The sequence below is a fragment of the Hypanus sabinus genome, chromosome 4, assembly GCF_030144855.1.
Source record: "Hypanus sabinus isolate sHypSab1 chromosome 4, sHypSab1.hap1, whole genome shotgun sequence".
In the NCBI taxonomy this organism is placed as follows: Eukaryota; Metazoa; Chordata; class Chondrichthyes; order Myliobatiformes; family Dasyatidae; genus Hypanus; species Hypanus sabinus.
Genome location: NC_082709.1, coordinates 104,164,374 through 104,185,016, shown reverse-complemented (window position 1 = coordinate 104,185,016; position 20,643 = coordinate 104,164,374). Strand labels below are relative to the sequence as shown.

Genomic DNA, 20,643 nt, shown 5'->3' with positions numbered 1-20,643 from the left:
GTAAGACAGCTCAGTCAGACAGCATCCTAGGCTGAGTGAATTGTGTACACCAGCTTACTGACACCTTCACTGACATCTTCAATGCATCACTCGGTCAAGCTGTTGTTTCCATATGCTTCAAATTGGCCACCACCATCCCTGTACTGAATAACTCTACACCAAATTAAACGACTATCACCCAGTGGCACTACCACTAATCATCATGCAGTGCTTTGAATGGCTGGTAATGGCACACATGAAAACTCCATTCCTGCCACACTGGACACTCACCAATGTGCTTACTGACTAAACTTCTCTACGACATATGCCATAGTATCTGTCATGCACCTGGCCCTGACACATCTAGAAGATAAGAACAATTATGTCAGAATGCTGTTTCTGGATTTCAATTTGGCATTCAATACTATTGACCACAGACAGTGGTGAAAAGACCCCTCTTCCTCAGTACAAATATACCATTGTGCAACTGGGTGTTGAACTTCCTAACCAACAGACCTCAGATAATCAGGATGCAAAACGGCTCCATCTTCCCCATTGTCCACAACACGTGTGCACCCCCCAGGGCTGTGTGCTGAGCCCATTGCTGTACATTCTGCTCACACATGTCTGCATGGCCAAACACTTGAGTAATCACATTGTTAGAGTCAATGTTGTGGGCTGAGGCCATTCTTCAGGATTGGAGATTTTAAAGTTATTGCTATCTTAAAGGACATCTGTTAAATTTTCTACATTAATCCTACTTGTCAAAAAAATCCATTGCTCCCTCTTCTATATGTAATATATGACATACAATGACAGAAAAAAGGAGAAAAGGTAGTTTTGTCATTTGAGGTGAAAACCCTTTAACTATGGGACATCTCATCCCAATCCACTTAGATTGTCCATCTCCTGACTCCCTAAAGTTTTTTCCACCACCTGCAAGGCACAGATTGTGAGTGTGATGAAATACTGTTTTGTTTTCAGTTCAGTTGATTGTTATCATAAGCATTTACTCCTTCTACCACAAAGGTACAATGCTTGTGGCATGTACTACCTAAAAGATGTAATATCAATTGATCATGGCTTGTTCAATAGCACTTCCCAAACCCTCAACATGGGTATTTGCTACAACGGACACCACAATATGAATGTTCCCTTTTAAAACGCACACCCTTTTGACCTGTAAACAGATTTTTATGCTCTCATCATCACTACATCAAAATCCTTGATCTTTTTAGAGAATTTTAAAATACAGAGTTGAAACCCTGCTGGTTTTCTTGGCTGCGTAAGTCTAGGGAAGGCACACTCCTGTCCCGCCAAACCCGTGAGATTGACACGGCTCTCCCAACCCAAGCCCCAGTTTATGTGGATGCTTATTTCATACACCTACCACCCTCAGAGTGAAAAAGTTGACCCAATGTCCATTTAAATCTTTACCCTCTCGCCTTAGACCCATGTCCTCTAGTTTTTAATTCCCCTTCCCTAAGATAAAGGCTGTGCGTTCACCCTTTGCCCCTTCTGCACTGGAATGCTTACCTGTCATAAACGCAATAAACGCTGGCTCCCTGTGCTAATAAATTGCTAACATCACTGTTGGTTCACCCTAAGGACAGCAGTAGTCCAAGAACTCTCAATGCTTACTGAAAGGGCATTATGGAGAGTCTATGACTATTAGATTTGCGAATAATGCTTAAAAAACTAAATTAGAATAATTATTTAACCCAACAGAGTTATCTCATATCTTTTTTATTGCACAAGATTTAGTTGCTGTTATTGTAATTCTTGTTCTAACAATGGTAGGTTCTATGGTCCCACTGCTGCCAATATAAAGATTAAATCATTATTTCTTCTCTTACCAGTTTTGGAACCCTTACCTCAAGCTCTTGTACAGCACCTTCGATGGATCATGCAGAAAGATTTGCTGGGACAAGATGTGTTCCTAATTGGACCACCTGGTCCTTTACGACGCTCAATTGCTATGCAGTATTTGGTGAGTCATTTTCAAGTTGAGATGCAAATTCTAAATGGTTGAAAAATGTCATTCCAGTTTGTTAATGATGTGAAGAATAATTATCATATTCAAAGTCAAAGTAAATTTCACATATTGGTATAATTACAAAGAAGGCAGTAGTTATATTTCATTAGGAGTTTGAGGAGATTTGGGATGTCACCAAAGATTCCTGTGAATTTCTACAGATGTACCATGGAGAGCATTCTAATTGGTTGCATCACTATCTGGTATGGAGGGGCCACTGCACAGGATCAGAAAATGCTGCCGAAATTGGTAAACTCAGCCAGCTCCATCATGGGCAGGAACCTCCTCAGCATCATGTCCTCCTTCAAAAGGCAGTGCCTTTTTGCCTTTATTGATCTCCTTTGCCTTATTTAATTTAAGCAATGCAATTGAATCAATGGAAAACTCCTCATAAGACTGACAAAACAACTACTGTGCAAAAGACAAACTTCAAATACAAATAACAAACAAATAAATAACTAATACTGAGACCATGAGTTGTAGTGTCCTCAAAAGTGAGTCGTTCAATGTTGAGGTGAGTGATGTTATCCGCACTGATACAGGTGCCTCATGGCTTAAGGGTAATAAGTGATCCTGAACCTGATTATGTGGGACCTAAGGATCCTGTATCTCCTTCTCAATAACAGTAGGTAGAAGAGATCATGGCCTGGATGATGAGGGCCTTTGATGATCGATGCTGCTTTCTTGTGGCTACGCTCTTTGTAGATGTGCATATTAGTGGGGAGGGATTTGCTTTTGATGGGCAGGGCTGTAGCTACCTTTTTTTGTCAGCTTTTCTGTTCTTGGGCATTGGTGTTTCCATACCAGGTCATGTTGAATCCAGTCAGGATATCCTGCGCCGTACATCTATAGAAATTTGTCAGAATCTGAGAAAACATGCCAAATATGTGCACATTTCTAAGAAAGTAGGAGCGCTTCTGTGCATTCTTTGTAATGGCACTTATGTGCTGGTCCCAGGACCAAAGATGCTGACACAATTATCTGAAGTAAGGATTCCAAAACCGTTGAGAGAAGGAACTTTGATTTTTCATGTGAAAAATAAATCAATTTGCAATAGAACAATGTTACGTACCCGTGGGTATCTTGTACTTGTCACGTGACAGTGGTGTTGAAGCTATACTGTACTTAAGGTAGTGGTCTTGTGATGGTGGAGTGACATCATTTTCCCGCCAGTAGAGATCATGTGACAGGTTTTTTTTACAGGGTATAAAAGGAGGACCCCTCCCTGTGAGGAGGGGCAGTTCGTGGCTGGATTTGCCACTTTGACTCCATGCCACTGCGTTGTCCAATATTATGACGCAGTTTGGTTGAAAGATGGAGTTTTATTTAATGCCTAAAGTTTAAAAGGTCATTGCCGGCAGTTTCTTTATAATACTGCCAGTTGAGAATCAGTGGAGAGTGAAGATCAGAGTTCGGAAGTTAAAAGTTCGAGGAAAGTTGATTTCAATGGTGAAACAGGTTCGACCTTGTTTGATCCTCATTCGGAAGGAATTCGTTGGCTGTCCCCGTGCTAATCCCTGCAAATGGTAGCAGAAAGGATTGGGTACAGTTTTGTAGAGGAAAGGTCAGTGCCTTTAAGTCGTTTCATTTTCATCTTCGTAAATTCTCCGTGGGAAAAGTATAGTTCAACTGGGAATCGCAGCAACACGACGTGAAAGAGAATTTAAATCGTCTAAAAAGTCTCTCCTTTAATGGACTGTAAGCATTTTGAACTTTTGCAGTACTACTTTGAAGATCTGTTTTTGCAACTTCGCTTTAAGAACTGTTTAAGCTGCTGCACAGCAGCTGATTTCCGGTTATGTTAGTGGTTTGTTTACTTTTGGGGGGAGGTTTGTTTTTTGGTGTTTAATAAACGTTTTGTTTGTTATAAAAACCCTGCCTCACTTGTATATTTATTGTTGCTGAATCTGTAACATAAATATGGGGGCTGCATCCGGGATCAACAATTTTTGAGTTTAAATGCTTGTTAAATTTTGAATTGGTGTTTTAGAAAAGGGGAATACTCGATTCTTTTGTTTGATTGGCTTGTGAGTGGTATTCGGCAACAATGAATATTGATGAGTTTCTGGCTTCGCCAGACGAGTTGTTAGCGAAGGCGAGAAAAACTGAGGTGTCTGAGATAGCTAGTAGATTGCAACTTAAAGGTATTTTGAAGTCTACATCGAAGGCTCTAGTACAGAGAAAAATAGTGTCACACTATGTGGATTCGGGTGATTTTGATGAATCGATTTTAGAGTCGTTTCCAATAAGTAATATAGAGATGCAGTTGCAAATCGAACAAATGAAGTTGGAACAAAGTAAAGCAGAATTGGAGCGTTGTAGGTTAGAAGCTGATAATAAAAAAAGGGAATTTTGAGAGATGGGTTTCCTCTAAAAATGTAAATGGGGACTATAATACATTGAAAGAGCTGATTTTAATGGAGGAATTTAAAAGACGCATCCCTGTTGAAGTAAGGACCTACTTAAATGAGAGGGATACTGATACATGGCAGGACTCTGCTAGATTAGCTGATGAGTATGTTTTAATCCATAAGAATAAATTTCCTCAGGGCAGAATTTTTAAGAGGGAAAATAACACACTCAAGGTAAATCAGAAATTAAATCAGAAGTTAATGAGAAAGGTAAGGAGGAAGGAAAACCTGTGAAGGAAAGACAGTTTGGTCTTATTTGTAACTACTGTAAGAAACCTGGCCATGTAATAGCTAACTGTTTCTGATTGAAAAAGAAAGAGAAGGAAGCAGTCCCAGATGCTTGTGTGCAACATACTGAAGCACCTGTAAAATTACAGGGTTCAATAAACATAAATGAGGTTTTGTTAGAGTCTGACCAAGTTAAAAAGGGATATGATCATTTTATAACTGAAGGGTTTGTATCCTTGAAAGAAGGATCTACTCCGGTGCCAATAAAAATCCTTAGGGATACTGGAGCTTCTCAATCACTGATGTTAGACAGTGTATTGAAGTTTAATGAAGAGTCTGATACTGGTGAGGTAAATAATATATGAGGTGTTGGGAGTGATTTTATGCCTGTACATTTGTATAATGTAAATTTAAAGTCAGGGTTAGTTACAGGACTTGTTAAAGTAGGATTACAGCCTAGCTTACCTGTGAAGGATATTTCCTTATTGTTAGGTAATGACTTGGCAGGTGGACAAGTTTTTCCTGAAGTGCATTTGACAATGGAGTCAGAGGAACCAGAGATGAATTCTAACACAGATTCTTCCTGTGTTGTGACCGGAGCTATGGCTAAAAAGATTGATGCACAGAATGAGGTTGTTACTCATGACTGTTCAACTCAGGATTCGAGTTTTGAGGATGTGTCAGAGACTTTCTTACCTTCATTGTTTGAACAAGATTCTTAGAGTAAGTCTGACGATGAAGATTTATCTCTGTCTCGGAAGGAGATGATAGCAGAGCAGAATAGAGACCCTGAGATTATAAAATTAAGAGAACAAGTTCTACCAGATAGTGAAATTGAGAAGGTGCCAGTAGGATATTACTTGGAAAAAGGAGTGTTGTTGAGGAAGTGGAGATCACCTACAATTCCTGCAAGTGAGGAATGGAATATTGTTTACCAGGTAGTTGTCCCTAAAGTTTATCGAAATGAGATTTTGACTTTAGCTCATAGTGTGCCTTTAGGTGGACATCAAGGGGTAAGGAAAACTGTGGACAAGATTTTAAAACATTTTTACTGGCCTGGTCAAAGAAAAGATGTGGCGATGTTTTGTAAAACGTGCCATACTTGTCAAATTGTGGGTAAACCAAATCAAGTTACACCAGTGGCTCCATTACAACCTATTCCAGCATTTGATGAACCGTTTTCTAAAGTTATTATTGATTGTGTTGGTCCATTACCAAAAACAAAAACTGGTTATCAGTACTTGTTGACTATCATGTGTACTTTGTCTAGGTTTCCAGAGGCAGTACCACTTAGGAATATAACAGCTAAAACTGTGACAAAGGCTCTTATAAAGTTCTTTACTTATTTTGGATTACCTAAGGAAATACAAACTGATCAAGGCAGTAATTTTATGTCTGGATTGTTTCAACAGATAGTTTATAAGTTGGGAGCTAAGCAAATCACTTCGTCTGCATACCATCCAGAATCGCAAGGTGCCTTGGAGAGGTTTCATTCTACCCTCAAGAATATGATTAGGACATATTGTGTGGAAAATGAAAGTGATTGGGATGAGGGTATAAACTTATTTTTATTTGCAATAAGGGAATCAGTTCAAGAATCTTTAGGTTTGGGGACGTCACGTGATGACGTAGGGTTGAGACGTTGGGATTCCAGCTCCCTCACAAAAAGTAATGATATAAGGTTTAAATGGAGAAGAATTAACAAATATCTATTAGAAACTACTTATAAGCAACTCTGGATTATCTTTTGATATGGCTCCTAAACTGAAACAGAAGAAAGCTACTACTTCGAAGACTGCGCAAATCGGCGGGGAAAAAGGCCTAGCCGTCTTAGCGAAGCCTCGGACTCAAGTTGGTTCTTCTCCCGACGAAGTGCATGGCGCTTCTGATGTTGCGGGAAAAGAAGTTGCAGCAATGTCGGCGGTCTCTAAGAAGAAACGGCAAGAACAACTCATGTGCGAAAGTATGCATGAACAGATGTTAACAAAAATACAAGCTTTAACTATGGTTGGAAGTGAAATTGAAAGTGAGTCGGAAGTTGAAACAGACTCTTTGGGAAAACCAGAAGAAAAAGAAGAAAAGAAGGAAGAGATTGGAAGAGACATACAAGATATCCTGATATTTATAATCAATGAATTAAAAGTTATAAGAACAGATATGGTGAATGAATTTAAAGCTATAAGAACAGATATGGCGAATGAATTTAAAGCTATAAGAACAGATATAAGAAACATACAGAATACACTTGACAATGTGGTGGAATAACAAAACAAGATGGATAATAAAGTTAAAGAGATGGAAGTAAAAATAGAAGAAAACACGGAAAGAATAGAAAAGATAGAATACGATAAGCTTGCCTGGACAGCAGAAAGAAAACGGATGATGGAAAAAATGGATGCGCTTGAGAACTCTAGTAGACGAAATAATATTAAAATTGTTGGTCTTATGGAAGGTACAGAGGGAGAAAATCCAATAAAATTCTTTCAAAAATGGTTTCCGGAAATTTTGGAAATGAAAGAAGGAAGTCAAGTCATTGAAATTGAAAGAGCACATAGAGCTTTAAGACCACGACCTCAACAAGATCAAAATCCGAGGTCAATTTTGATAAAATGTTTAAGGTATCAAGATAAAGAAATGATCTTGAAGGCAGCTACTCAAGGTGCTAAAAAGAGAAAAGGGCCATTGATAGTAGAAGGGAAAAGAGTTTTTTTTTATCCAGACATAAGCTATGATCTGTTGAAGACACGGAAGGAATTTAATCCAGTGAAAAAATCTTTATGGGAAAAGGGCTATAAATTTTTATTGAGCTAACCAGCAAAATTGATAATTTTCCTGGATAATGGAGAAAGAAGATTCTTCATTGACTACCGGAAAGTGGAGGAATTTGTACAAGAATTACCTGATGCTCATGAAGAGGACTAAAGAATTATAGAAATGAAATGGACTAATGATGAAGACTGAAATAAGGTTGGACCTGATGGACATTTATAAGAAAAAAAAACGGTCGAGGAGTATTAATTGAGAGTAGAGACATTAATTATTATTTTATTTTTTATTTTTTTCTTTTCTTTATTGATATATTTTTCTTTTTTTTTTGCGGGGGAACTGGAGGAGCTCCTGATCGATAGCTGCGAGTTTCACGTGTACAATCATGGCGATTGTCATGACCCCTAAAATGGGGGGGGTAATGTTGTGTTCTTTTTATTCGCAACATTAGTGGGGGGGGTATTTTGTTTTTTTTTGGTTTTTTTTCTTATGTATTAGTTATCTTTTTTCTATTTTTTTTCTTCTTTGCCTGGATGATTGAGGAGAGACTCATAACAACATGGGGAATTTTAAAGAATTCCCAAGGTGCTATGAATGATTAACTTACTTAATTTTTTAAGTTTTAATGTTAATGGAATTAATGGACCTGTGAAAAGAAAAAGAGTTTTAACATATATTAAGAAAATGAAAGGAGATATAGCTTTTTTTATAAGAAACACATTTAACAGAAACAGAACATAAGAAATTAAAGAGAGATTGGGTTACAAAAGATAGGATTAAATACATCGGTCCTTTGAACATAAAATTATAGTAATTGGGGAAAGTAAAAAAAATAAATATCAAAATTATTTTGAACTCCATGGAGCATGTGGGGATCCTCCAATGTCCAGGCAATCTTTCTCTTCTTTCTTTTTTCTTTCTTTAGATAGGGGTTAAGGGGAGGGGGGAGGGCTAATATTATCTTTCTTACTATTTTACTCTTGCATTTATTCTTTGTAATTTCTAAAATTTAATAAATAAATATTTAAAAAAAGAATCTTTAGGTTTCAGTCCATTTGAACTTGTATTTGGGCATAGAGTTAGAGGACTTTAGCTTTATTAAAAGAACAGTGGATTAATAAGGAAGTACACACTAATTTGTTGGACTATGTTTTGAAATTTAAGGATTGGTTACATAAAGCTTGTAGCTTAGCCAAGGAAAATTTAAAATTGGCTCAGGAGAAAATGAAAACTTGGTACGATAAAGAAGCTAGGATGAGGATGTTTAAACCTGGAGATAAGGTGCTGGTTCTTTTCCAAGTGCAAATGAATCCTTTACAAGCTAGATTTCATGGTCCTTATGAAATTGTGTCTAAAATCAATGATGTGGATTACGTGATAAAAACTTCAGATCGTAGAAGGCCAACACAACTTTGCTATATAAATATGATAAAACCATATTATGAGAAACAATTTGATACTGTGACTGTTGTGGTTAATGATAATGAGTTTGATTTAACTAGGAACATGATAGATGATTCATCTGAATTTCATTCTAAATCCAATGTTGTTTCTGTCAGGTTACCAAATTCAACCATTCTGGAAAATATTGATGAGAAATTAGCACATTTACAGACAGAGCAGAAAAAGAAGATGAAGAAATTAATTTTTAAATATAAGGATATAAGGATTTGTATCCAGATGTTCTGAGAAGGACTACTATAGCTTCACATGATGTAGATGTTGGAGATGCCAAACCTATTAAACAACACCCATATAGGATGAACATAGAAAAATGTGAACTTGCTGAGAAAGAAATTAAATATATGTTAGAGAATAATATTATTAGACCTTCTAACTCAAATTGGAGTTCACCCTGTGTTATGGTGCCAAAACCAGATGGTAGTATTAGGTTTTGTACGGACTATAGGAAGGTGAATGCTGTAACGAAAACAGATGCATATCCAATTCCTAGAGTAGATGATTGTGTAGATAAAGTTGGAAAAGCAAAGTTCCTTACAAAGATTGGTTTATTGAAAGGGTATTGGTGTGTTCCATTAACGGACAGAGGTTGAGAGATTTCTGCATTTGTAACTCCATCTGGGCTATGTGAATGTAATGTTCTTCCATTTCGGATGAAGAATGCCCCAGGTACTTTCTAGAGGATGATTAACTCTGTGATTCAAGGATTGAAAGATACAGATGCTTATATTGATGATTTAGTGACAGGAAATGATCCTTGGGAAGCACACATTATTGTGGTGGAGAAATTGTTTGAAAGACTTTCAAAAGCTAACTTAACTATTAATTTAGCTAAGAGTGAATTCAGACCTGCCACTGTGACTTACCTTGGTTATGTTGTGGGTCAAGGTAAGGTAGCTCCTGTTCAGGCAAAAGTTCGGGCAATTTTAGAGATTCCCACTCCAACGGGGAAAAAAACTCTCAGAAGATTCTTGGGAATGGTAGGATATTATTGAAAATTTTGTAAGAATTTTGCTAATGTTGCCCTTCCATTAACTAACCTTTTGCAGAAGAATGAGAAGTTTGTGTGGACAGTACCTTGTCAAGAAACATTTGAAAAATTGAAAACTATGGTATGTCAGCAGCTCTTGCTTAAGGCACCTGATTTTGAAAAACCTTTTTCATTAGCTGTAGATGCTAGTGATGAGGCTGCAGGAGCAGTTTTAATGCAAAGAAATGAGGGTGATGAGGTTGATCATCCAGTAGCTTACTTTTCTAAGAAATTTAATAAGCATCAAAGAAACTAATTGACAATAGAGAAGGAATTGTTATCTCTTGTTTTAGCTTTAGAATATTTTGACGTATATGTTGCTACAACTCAAAAACCACTTATTGTTTACACTGATCATAATCTGTTAGTGTTTCTGAGTAAGATGAAAAACAAAAGGTTATTAAATTGGAATTTGATGTTACAAGAGTACAATATTGTGATAACTCATATTAAATGTAAAGATAATGTGGTTGCTGATTGTCTATCTCGATGTTGAATGTCCAATGTCATTTTTTTGGAGTGTTTTTTTTACAATTGTAACACTCCTACATGAGTAAGTTGTAAGATGTTATATGATGATACTATGTATATTGTGTAAATTATAATATTTATATGTTTGTTTTTTTTCCCTTGTGAATAATTGTTAAAATGTTGTTCTTGACAGACCAAAATTTTTTTTTTTTTGGAGGGAGGTGTTACCTACCCGTGGGTACCTTGTACTTGTCACGTGACAGTGGTGTTGAAGCTATACTGGACTTAAGGTAGTGGTCTTGTGATGGTGGAGTGATGTCATTTTCCTGCCAGTAGAGGTCATGTGACAGGTTTTATTTTACAGGGTATAAAAGAAGGACCCCTCCCTGTGAGGAGGGGCAGTTCGTGGCTGGATTTGCCATTTTGACTCCATGCCACTGCGTGGTCCAATATATAACGCAGTTTGGTTGAAAGATGGAGTTTAATGCCTAAAGTTTAAAAGGTAATTGCCGGCAGTTTCTTTATAATACTGCCAGTTGAGAATCAGTGGAGAGTGAAGATCAGAGTTCAGAAGTTAAAAGATCGAGGAAAGTTGATTTCGACAGTGAAACAGGTTCGACTTTGTTTGATCCTCATTTGGAAGGAATTTGTTAGCTGTCCCCATGTTAATCCCTGCAAATGGTAGCAGAAAGGATTGGGTACAGTTTTGTAGAGGAAAGGTCAGTGCCTTTAAGCCATTTCATTTTCATCTTCGTAAATTCTCCGTGGGAAAAGTATAGTTCGACTGGGAATCGCAGCAACACGACGTGAAAGAGAATTTAAATCATCTAAAAAGTCTCTCCTTTAATGAACTGTAAGCATTTTGAACTTTTGCAGTACTACTTTGAAGAACTGTTTTTGCAACATCACTTTAAGAACTGTTTTTGCTTTATTCCTTTAGGAACTGTTTAAGCTGCTGCACAGCAGCTGATTTCCGGTTATGTTAGTGGTTTGTTTACTTTTGGGGGGGGGGGTTGTTTTTCAGTGTTTAATATACATTTTGTTTGTTATAAAAAACCCTGCCTCACTTGTATATTTATTGTTGCTGAATCCGTAACAATTAGTATACATATAAATGGCATAGTTGGGTGAACAAGTTAATCAAGTCCTTCTAAAAAATCCACAGCAATGAATACTGTGACTTATTTAGTGACTTACTGTGGCTTGCATGTTAAGAGGTTCAGTTGTTTAGTAGAAGTTATTATGTACAAAATTTTCACCTCAAACAATTCAGACTTCAGTCATTCAGTATCTCTTTCTACATGTGTAAGTCCTGAATTGAGCGAATCTTTCGAATGTCGGCTTGCAAATTCATCACACTCAAAAGTGATGAACTGGATGAAAAGTGACAAAACTAAAGTTTAATTAAGTTCATTTTGCTAATTGATTCAAAATCTTTTTGACCAAATGTTTCTTCATGTTTGTTCACACAGGTGAAGAAGTTCATATGACAGACAATTAGCACAGAAATACCATTTGAAAGTCAAATTTATTGTCAGATACACGAGTATGCACAGCTGCAAAAAAAACTTACTTCCAGAGCATCACAGGTGCATTGCATCATTTAAGCAGCATTCTCAGTAATAAAACTAAAATTAAACATAAATTATACATGTTTTACATTAAATTACAAAATTGCTACAAAAAATGAAATCCATTCTAGTGCAAAGTCATCTAAGTGTTTGTTGAGTCACTAACTGTAGTGAATAGGGTTGCGCTGGTCGATTCAAGAACAAAATGGTTGAAGGGTTGTAGCAATGATTGAATCTAGTGTGTACCTCCGGCCAGATGGCAGCTGCATGAAGATGGAATGAACTGATGGTGGGGATCTTTGATGATGGATGTTGCCTTTTCAAACAGCGCATCTTGTAGATACTAATAAGATACTTTAAACTTACCTATTTCATTGTGGTCCTTGGCACGCTTGATTATGTTCACAATCACTTGTTGGATGACAAAGGTTACATGCTTTTGGAACCCAATCTCTTACACAGATTTAATACTTTCTTGATTTATTCCAAGTTTGAAGAGGGTAAAGTCCCAGATGTATTATTGGTTCTTAAGCCCCATTCCTGGATGTTTGAGATCATTCATTGTTTGCTTTCCTTGAAATGCCACATAAGTTGTTTATTGCCCATGGTTCTGCCAGTTGCCCAATCCTTTATCTTAGTCACTTACAGTACTGTGCAAAAGCCTTAGGCACATATCTTGGGTGCTTAAGACTTCTGCATTGTATTTGTCAATGTGGAGCGAGTTTGCAAATCTGGCGGGAGCAAAGGATGTTTGTTGGGAATAGTGAGGGTGGACTGCCGTGAGGTTGGGTGTGGAACAGGTGGCAGAGAAGGAGTGGCAGTGGCAGGGTGGTGGTGTGGATGCAGACATACTTAGCCCTGAAATATTAGGCAGGTCATTTGATTTAAAACAAAGCATTTGGCTTATTGATCGTTACAGAATATCTTTCTGGTGCTTCTCTTCCCTCCCCTCTCCCTTCTGATTTCCCAACTATGACTCTCCTCTCCCTGCCCCCTTCCCACTCTCAATCCAAATTAGAGACTCATACTAGGATCAGGTTTATCATCACTCACATATGTCATGATTTTTTTCTGCAGCAGTACAGTCCAAAAGCAAAAAATACTATAATACAATGCAGGAGTGTTAGACACACACTATATATAAACATTTGCACAGTACTATACAAACAACAGTCTAGCTTTCTGATATATCAAAGTCTAGTCACCTCTGCTTTGAATATTTCATTATAGTTGTGTTTGGATCTATAGTTGATGCACTTCAAACACCAGATTCCTTAATGTCACTCTAATAATACCAACCACACCCTCCTGCACACCTGACTTCCTCAGTTTTTTCTCTTTTTTCTCTTAGTACCCAGAAGTACGCGCACTTAACTGGCTATTGCTTCCAACTATTTGTATACCTTGTGTTTTGCTAAAAGTGATGGCTGAGGATTGAGTAAAGCAACTTGCAAAAGAACCACATAAGAAGGTAAATGGAAGTACCAGAAGAAATCTAGGAACAGGAGTTCACTGGAAATTGTTCAGGTAGAGACAGAGTTTGTGAGAAATACTGAGAAATGACAAGAAAACAGAAAGGCACATGGATAAATCAAAGAGTAGTTGTTGAAAGGCAAAATACCAGGAGAGAGAAATGAAGACATGATGTTTATCAGTTCTCATGACTATTTCTGTAGAGATTTCATGGAACAAATTTATAATCAACTAAATATTTTTTCGTTGTGCACAGTATTTAAAGAATTCTGTTGTGGTAGCAGTGTACATTTGGAAACATGTAGTAGGAATTAATCACTATCCAGTTTAGTTGTGTCATTTTCAGCTTTTGTCTATATTGGGGTAAGGTTATGTGTTTGTTAACACTGGAACAAGGAATGCCTTACCATCTATAACCTTTTATGGAGTCATTATTTTTCTTCTCTTACCAAATTTGAGCACATGAACAGCCTCCTGTCAAAAGAAACTGAAGCAACTTATGTCTTTGTGAAAGATGCTTGCAGCAGTGAGACTAGAAATATCACTGGATGTGAGGGGAATGTTGATGGGACCTCACTGAAATGTCAAAAGCTCAAGTAAATAAAAAAAAATGAGAGCAGCTGGAACACATTACTCTGCAACTTAGTTAATTCTGTCTGTCACCATTGAATTCCCTGTTTTTCTCTTTTTTCCTAGTACATTTTTTTCCTTTTCCAACTCTTACTTTATATGCTTGGTTTCTGAACTTCATTTCCTCATTCTTTCTTGTCCCACACCACCTCCAGTCACCTGCACTGTTATTATCACTCAGCTCTCCCATTATTTTGACCAATTACAGCATCTTTCTTTAGAAAGGTGTTTCTTGACTACATCTTCTGTTAGAGTTGGTGTTACTGGGCTTATCACTATCAATGGTCAGTTGATTATAACTTGGAAAGTATATATTCAGGAAACAGATTGAAATGATGAGATATTTTATTGTCAGTACTTCCATCTTGACCATGTGCAGTACTGGGCACCAATAGGCCAACAGATGTGATCAGATTAAACTATGCTTTCACTCCTGTTGGCTTTAAGGCTATGTGGAAAGAAGCATATGAAATATTAAGAAAATTAATTCTTGTTCATTTAATCTAATGCTTATCATTAGCACAAGTGATTCTGCAGATGCTGGAAATCTTGGGCAACACATACTAAATGGTGGAGAATCTCAGCAATCAGGCCGCATCTATGGAGCCAATATTTTGGGCCGAGACCCTGCCCTGATGAAGAGCCTCAGCCCAAAACATACACTGTTTATTACCCTCCATAGATGCTACCTGACTTGCTGAATTGCTCAAGCATGTTGTGTCTAATGGTTACCATGTTTAACATTTTAACATTTTTTATCTTCTCTGTTCAGCTATTTGTGTTCTCAGGCAAGAAGTATTTATAGTTGTCTCTTTGCCCAATTATTTAGTTGGTGTGCCAGATCTAGCACCAAAGTGTAAGAAAACATGACCAGAAAGTGTGGTTATTGGAGGATAGAAGGCTTACTGCCTTGAGTTAATCCTGTGGGCAGTATCAGTATTATCTTATAGATGCATCCTTCCACATGGATGCTGTTGGACCTACAGTTCTGCAGATTGCTGAGCACTTACAACTACTTGCACCGACCTTCATGGTGGGAGCTAATAGTTCTTTGGCAAGTGGTCCAAACGGTCCTCTTTGTCCCATTCACCATCAGGAATATTTCTCTGAAGGTGCTAAGTATATGATTTGGAGGACATGGGTATGGCATATAGCCAAGAAAAGCAGAAATTGAGATTGTGGCAGTGGTGCTCCCTCTCAGTTGCAGAAAAGAAACTAATTGAGAGGAAGCTTCATGTGGTGCAGGTGTGGTTCACATACCCCACTTCGGCAATGTACTGTTGCAATCATCCATGTTATAAGACTATAAGATATAGGAGCAGAAGTAGAAGTAGCCCATTGAGTCTGCTCCAACATTCAATCATGGGCTGATCCAATTCTTCCAGTCATCCCCACTCCCCTGCCTTCTCCCCATACCCTTTGATGCTGTGGCTAATCAAGAACCTATCTATCTCTGCCTTAAGTGCACCCAATGACTTGGCCTCCACAGCCGCTCATGGCAACAAATTCCACAGATTTACCACCCTCTGACTAAAGTAATTTTTCTGCATTTCTCTTCTAAATGGACTTCCTTCAATCCTGAAGTCGTGCCCTCTTGCCTAGACTCCCTACCATGGGAAATAACTTTGCCATATCTAATCTGTTCTGGCCTTTGGAGCCACCAGATGTTCCTCAGACAGTAAACCTTGCATTCCTGGAATCATTCTCATGAATCTTCTCTGAACCCTCTCCAATGTCAGTATATCCTTTCTAAAATAAGGAGCCCAAATCTGTACACAATGCTCCAAGTGTGGTCTCATGAGTGCCTTAAAGAGCCTCAACATCACATCCCTACTCTTATATTCTATACCTCCAGAAATGAATGCTAACATTGCATTCGCTTTCTTCACCACTGACTCAACCCGGAGGTTAACCTTTAGGGTATCCCGCACAAGAACTCCCGAGTCCCTTTGCATCTCTGCATTTTGAATTCTCTCCCCATCTAAATAATAGTCTGCTTGTTTATTTCTTCCATCAAAGTGCATGACCATACACTTTCCAACATTGTATTTCATTTGCCACTTCTTTGCCCTGTCTTAAGTCTCTCTGCAGGTGCTCTGTTTCTTTAACACTACCCGCTCCTCCACCCACCTTTGTATCATCAGCAAATTTAGCCACAAATCCATTAATCTCATAGTCCAAATCATTGACCTACATCATAAAAAGCAGTGGTCCTGTGGAACTCCACTGGTAACCAGCAGACAGCCAGAATAGGACCCCTTTTTTCCCCACTCGTCTGTTTTCTGCCGACCAGCCAATGCTCCACCCATGCTAGTAGCTCCCCTGTAATTCCACGGGCTCTTATCTTGCTAAGCAGCCTCATATGTGGCACCTTGTCAAAGGCCTTCTGAAAATCTATGTACACCACGTCTACTACATCTCCTTTGTCTACCCTGCTTGTAATTTGCAAAAAAAAATTGCAGTAGGTTAGTCAGGCAGGATTTTCCTTTCAGGAAACCATCTTGTCTATCTTGTCATGTGCCTCCAGGTATTCCATTATCTCATCCCTACTAATTGATTCTAACAGCTTCCCAACCACTGATGTCAGGCTAACAGGTCTATAGTTTCCTTTCTGCTGTCTCCCACCCTTCTTAAATAGCAGAGTAACATTTGCAATTTTCCAGTTATCCGGTACAATGTCAGAATCTATCAGTTCTTGAAAGATCATTGTTAATGTCTCTGCAATCTGTCCATCTACTATCTTCAGAACCCGAGGGTGCATTCCGTCAGGTCCAGGAGATTTATCCACTCTCAGACCATTAAGCTTCCTGAGCACCTTCTCAGTTGTAATTTTCACTGAACAAACTTCATTTCCCCGACACTCTTGAATGTCTGGTATACTGCAGATGTCTTCCACTGTGAAGACTGATGCAAAATACACATTCAGTTCCTCTGCCACCTCTGCGTCTCTCATTACAATATCTCCAGCATCATTTTCTATTGGTCCTGTATCTACCCTCAACTCTTTTTTTTACTTAAAAAGGCTTTGATATTAGTCACCAGCTTCCTTTCATAATTCATCTTTTCTTTCCTAATGACATTAGAATCCAGCACAGCCGATGCCTAGTGGGCTTAACACCAAGCTGTTCTAAAAAGCCATCCCTTAGACATTCTACAAATTCTCTCTCTTGAGGTCCAGTTCTGGCCTGGTTTTCCCAATCCACTTTGATGTTAAGATTGCCCTTCTGACATGCCTTTTCTATCTCCTGATGTAATTTGTAATCCAATTCCCAACCGCTGTTTGGAGTCTTGTATACAACTGCCATTAGGGTCCTTTTACCCTTGCCATTTTGTAACTCAACCCATAGAGACTCTACACCTTCTGATCCTATGTCATCCCTTTCTAATAATTTAATATTATTTCTTATACACATGGCAACACCACCCCCTCTGCCTACTAACCTATCTTTCTGATACACCATATATCCTTGGATATTCAGCTCCCAGTGGCAGCCATCTTTTAGCCAAGTTTCAGAGATGGCTACAACATCATTCTTGCCAATCTATAGCTGAATTTCAAGATTGTCCATTTAATTTTTTTATGCTGCATACATTCAGATATAACACTTTCACTCCAGTATTTGTTGCTTTCTGTTTTAACTGTACCATGCTTCTATTGCCCTGTAACTCATCACATGGGCTGTAATTATGCCTCAACTCCTGCCTGTCCTTTCTATCATCTCTGTTGCACACTATCTTTGATTTATTTCTGTTTCCCCCTTCCTCAGCCCTATCACTCCAGTTCCCATCTCCCTGCCTAATTAATTTAAACCCTCCCTAACAGCTCTATTAAACCTGCCTGCTAGGATATTGGACCCTTTGGGTTTAGGTGTAATCTGTCCTCCTTGTACAGGTTGTACCTCCCCCTAGAAGATGCCCCAATGATCCAGGAACCCGAAGCCCTGCCCCCTACACCAGTTTCTCAGCCATGCATTAATATGCCTGAGCATGCTATTATTGTGCTTGTTAGCAAATGGCACTGGCAGCAATCCTGAGATTACTACCCTGGAGGCCCTGCTTTTCAGCTTCCTACCCAACTCCCTGAATTCTCCCTTCAGGACCTCCTCCCTTTTTCTACCTATGTCATTGGTAACAATGTGTACCAAGACTTCTGGCTGTTCACCCTCTCCCTTCAGAATACTCTGCACCTGATCTGAGATATCCTGTACCCTGGCACCTGGGAGGCAACACACGGTGTGGGTTTCTCTATCAGACTGACAGAACCTCCTGTCTGTTCCTCTTACTATGGAATCCCCTATGACTACTGCATTCCTCATCTTCTTTCTCTCCCTTCTGCACCATGGAACCAGGGTCAGTGCCAGAGACCCAATTGCCATGGTTGTCCTCTGTCAGGTCAACCCCACCCCACCCCAACAGCATCCAAGCTGAGGTAACCGAGAGGATGGCCACAGGGGTGCTCTCTACTATCTGAGTTCTTCCAATCCCTTCCCTGACAGCCATCCACTTATCTAACCCCTGCAGCCTCGGGGTGACTAACTCCTTGTAGCTACTTTCTATCTTCTGCTCACTTTTCCTAATAAACTGCAGGTCATCAAAGATATTCAGAGATAGAAAATGGAGCTGGAGATGCATGATGTCTAAATGAGTAGGGATAGGTAGTTTTGATCTGACCAATTTCTAACAGACTCTATGTTTATCCTTTTTTAATGCACAGAATGTATTCATTGCATATTGGTGCTTGCCCCACCTTACTTATGGCCCTTCAACTCAAAGTTACTCTTCAGTTTTCCTTCCTGCTATGTCTCTTTTGGGTTTTGAGCTGGTGGATGTTTTTAGCCAATAACCCGGATCTCTCTCCCTACATCACTGAGCCTAGTGTGCCATTCAGTGGTTTCAAAAGCCTCCTTTAATCTTTTGACCAACTCTTTGATTTGAATATTAAATTCCCCAATTTCAGGTCAACTGTTCTCCTCTTGTTCCTTTTATCTTTCCTCTTGATCTATCCAGTTACTTCCCCACCCCAATCCCCCATCACTGTACAACACACACAAAATGCTGGTGGAACACAGCAGGCCAGGCAGCATCTATAGGGAGAAGTGCTGTCGACATTTCGGGCCGAGCCCCTTCATCAGGTCGAAACATCAACAGCACTTCTCCCTATAGATGCTGCCTGGCCTGCTGTGTTCCACCAGCATTTTGTGTGTGTTCTTGTTTGAATTTCCAGCATCTGCAGATTTCCTCGTGTTTGCCCCCATCACTCTGTCTCTTTCCCCACTTCCACCCACTTTATGTACCCATCACCAACACAGTTGTTTCACAAACGTGAGAAAATCTGTGGATGCTGGAAATCCAAAGCAGCACACACAAAATGCTGAAGGCACTCAGCAGGGCAGGCAGCGCTATGGAAAAGAGTAAACAGCTGACATTTTGGTCTGGGACCCTTCATCAGGACTGGAAAGAAAGAGAAGTCAGAGTAAGAAGGTGGAGGAAAGGGAGGCAGAAGTACGAGGTAGGTGACTGGTGAAACTGGAAAGGGGGGAGGGGTGAAGTAAAGAGCTCGGAAGTAGATTGGTGAAAGAGATAAAGGGCTGGAGAAGGATAACTCTCATCGGAGAGAACAGAATACCATGGAAGAAAGGGGAGGAGGAGGAGCACCAAAAGGAGGTGATGGGCAGGTAAGGAGATAGGATAAGAGAGGGAAACAGGAATGGAGATTGGCAGGGTGGTTGGGGGGGTGCAATTACTGGAAGTTAGAGAAATCGATGTTCATGCCATCAGGTTGGAGGCTACCCAGATGGAATACAAGGTGATTTTTTCTCCAACCTGAGTGCAGCCTCATTGCGGCAGTAGAGGAGTTCACAGATTGATATATCAGAATGGGAAGTAGAATTGAAATGGGTGGCTATCAGGAGATCCTGCTTTTTCTGGTAGGTGCTCGGTGAAGTAGTCTCCCAGTTTACGTCAAATTTCACCAATATACAGGAGGCCACATCAGTAACACTGGATACAGTAGATGACCTCAGTAGACTTGCAGGTGAAATGTTGCCTCATCTGGAGGGACTGTTTGGGGCCCTGAATGGTAGGGAGGGAGGAGGTGAAGGGGGAAGATGTGGCACTTGTTCCAGTTACAAGGATAAGTTACAAGGATAGTCTCTCAAAGTCCGAGGAAGACGAATGTGTTGTGCAGTCAATGTCTGTGGGCATGCATATGACTTCTGAGGCTGAAGTCCGAAGCGCAGATACAGTCGCAGATGGGACAAGGAACACCGCCTGTTGGGGCAGGAGCAGGTACCTTCCTGTGTCTTTCTTGACTCGCCTTGAGGCGCTGCACGCGCCATTTGGCTTGGAAGTTGTTTGCTGCCTTGGAGCATAGATTGTGCCACTTGGACCGATCAGCAGCAGTGTGTTCGAGATTGTGGGGCTGGAGTTTGGCCCACTTAAGGTTTGACTTGAGGTTGTCCTTGTACCTCTTCCTTGGGCAACCTTGGGCATGGTTGCCCTGCTCCAGTTCTCCGTAGAACAACTCACATGGCATTCTGGACTCATCCATGCGGATCACATTGCCGGTCCATCTGAGCTGAGCCTTCA

The 20,643-nt window shown here is 39.5% G+C and overlaps 1 protein-coding gene across 1 annotated transcript in view; it reads left to right on the top strand.

The window, feature by feature from the left end:
• The window catches only part of vwa8 (von Willebrand factor A domain containing 8), a 476,539-nt gene that overhangs the window by 38,603 nt on the left and 417,293 nt on the right, over positions 1-20,643 (top strand). Inside the window, exon 3 of the mRNA XM_059967797.1 lies at positions 1,839-1,969. Within this exon, the coding sequence (XP_059823780.1) occupies positions 1,839-1,969 (131 nt within the window). The remainder of the gene's footprint in view (positions 1-1,838; positions 1,970-20,643) is intronic.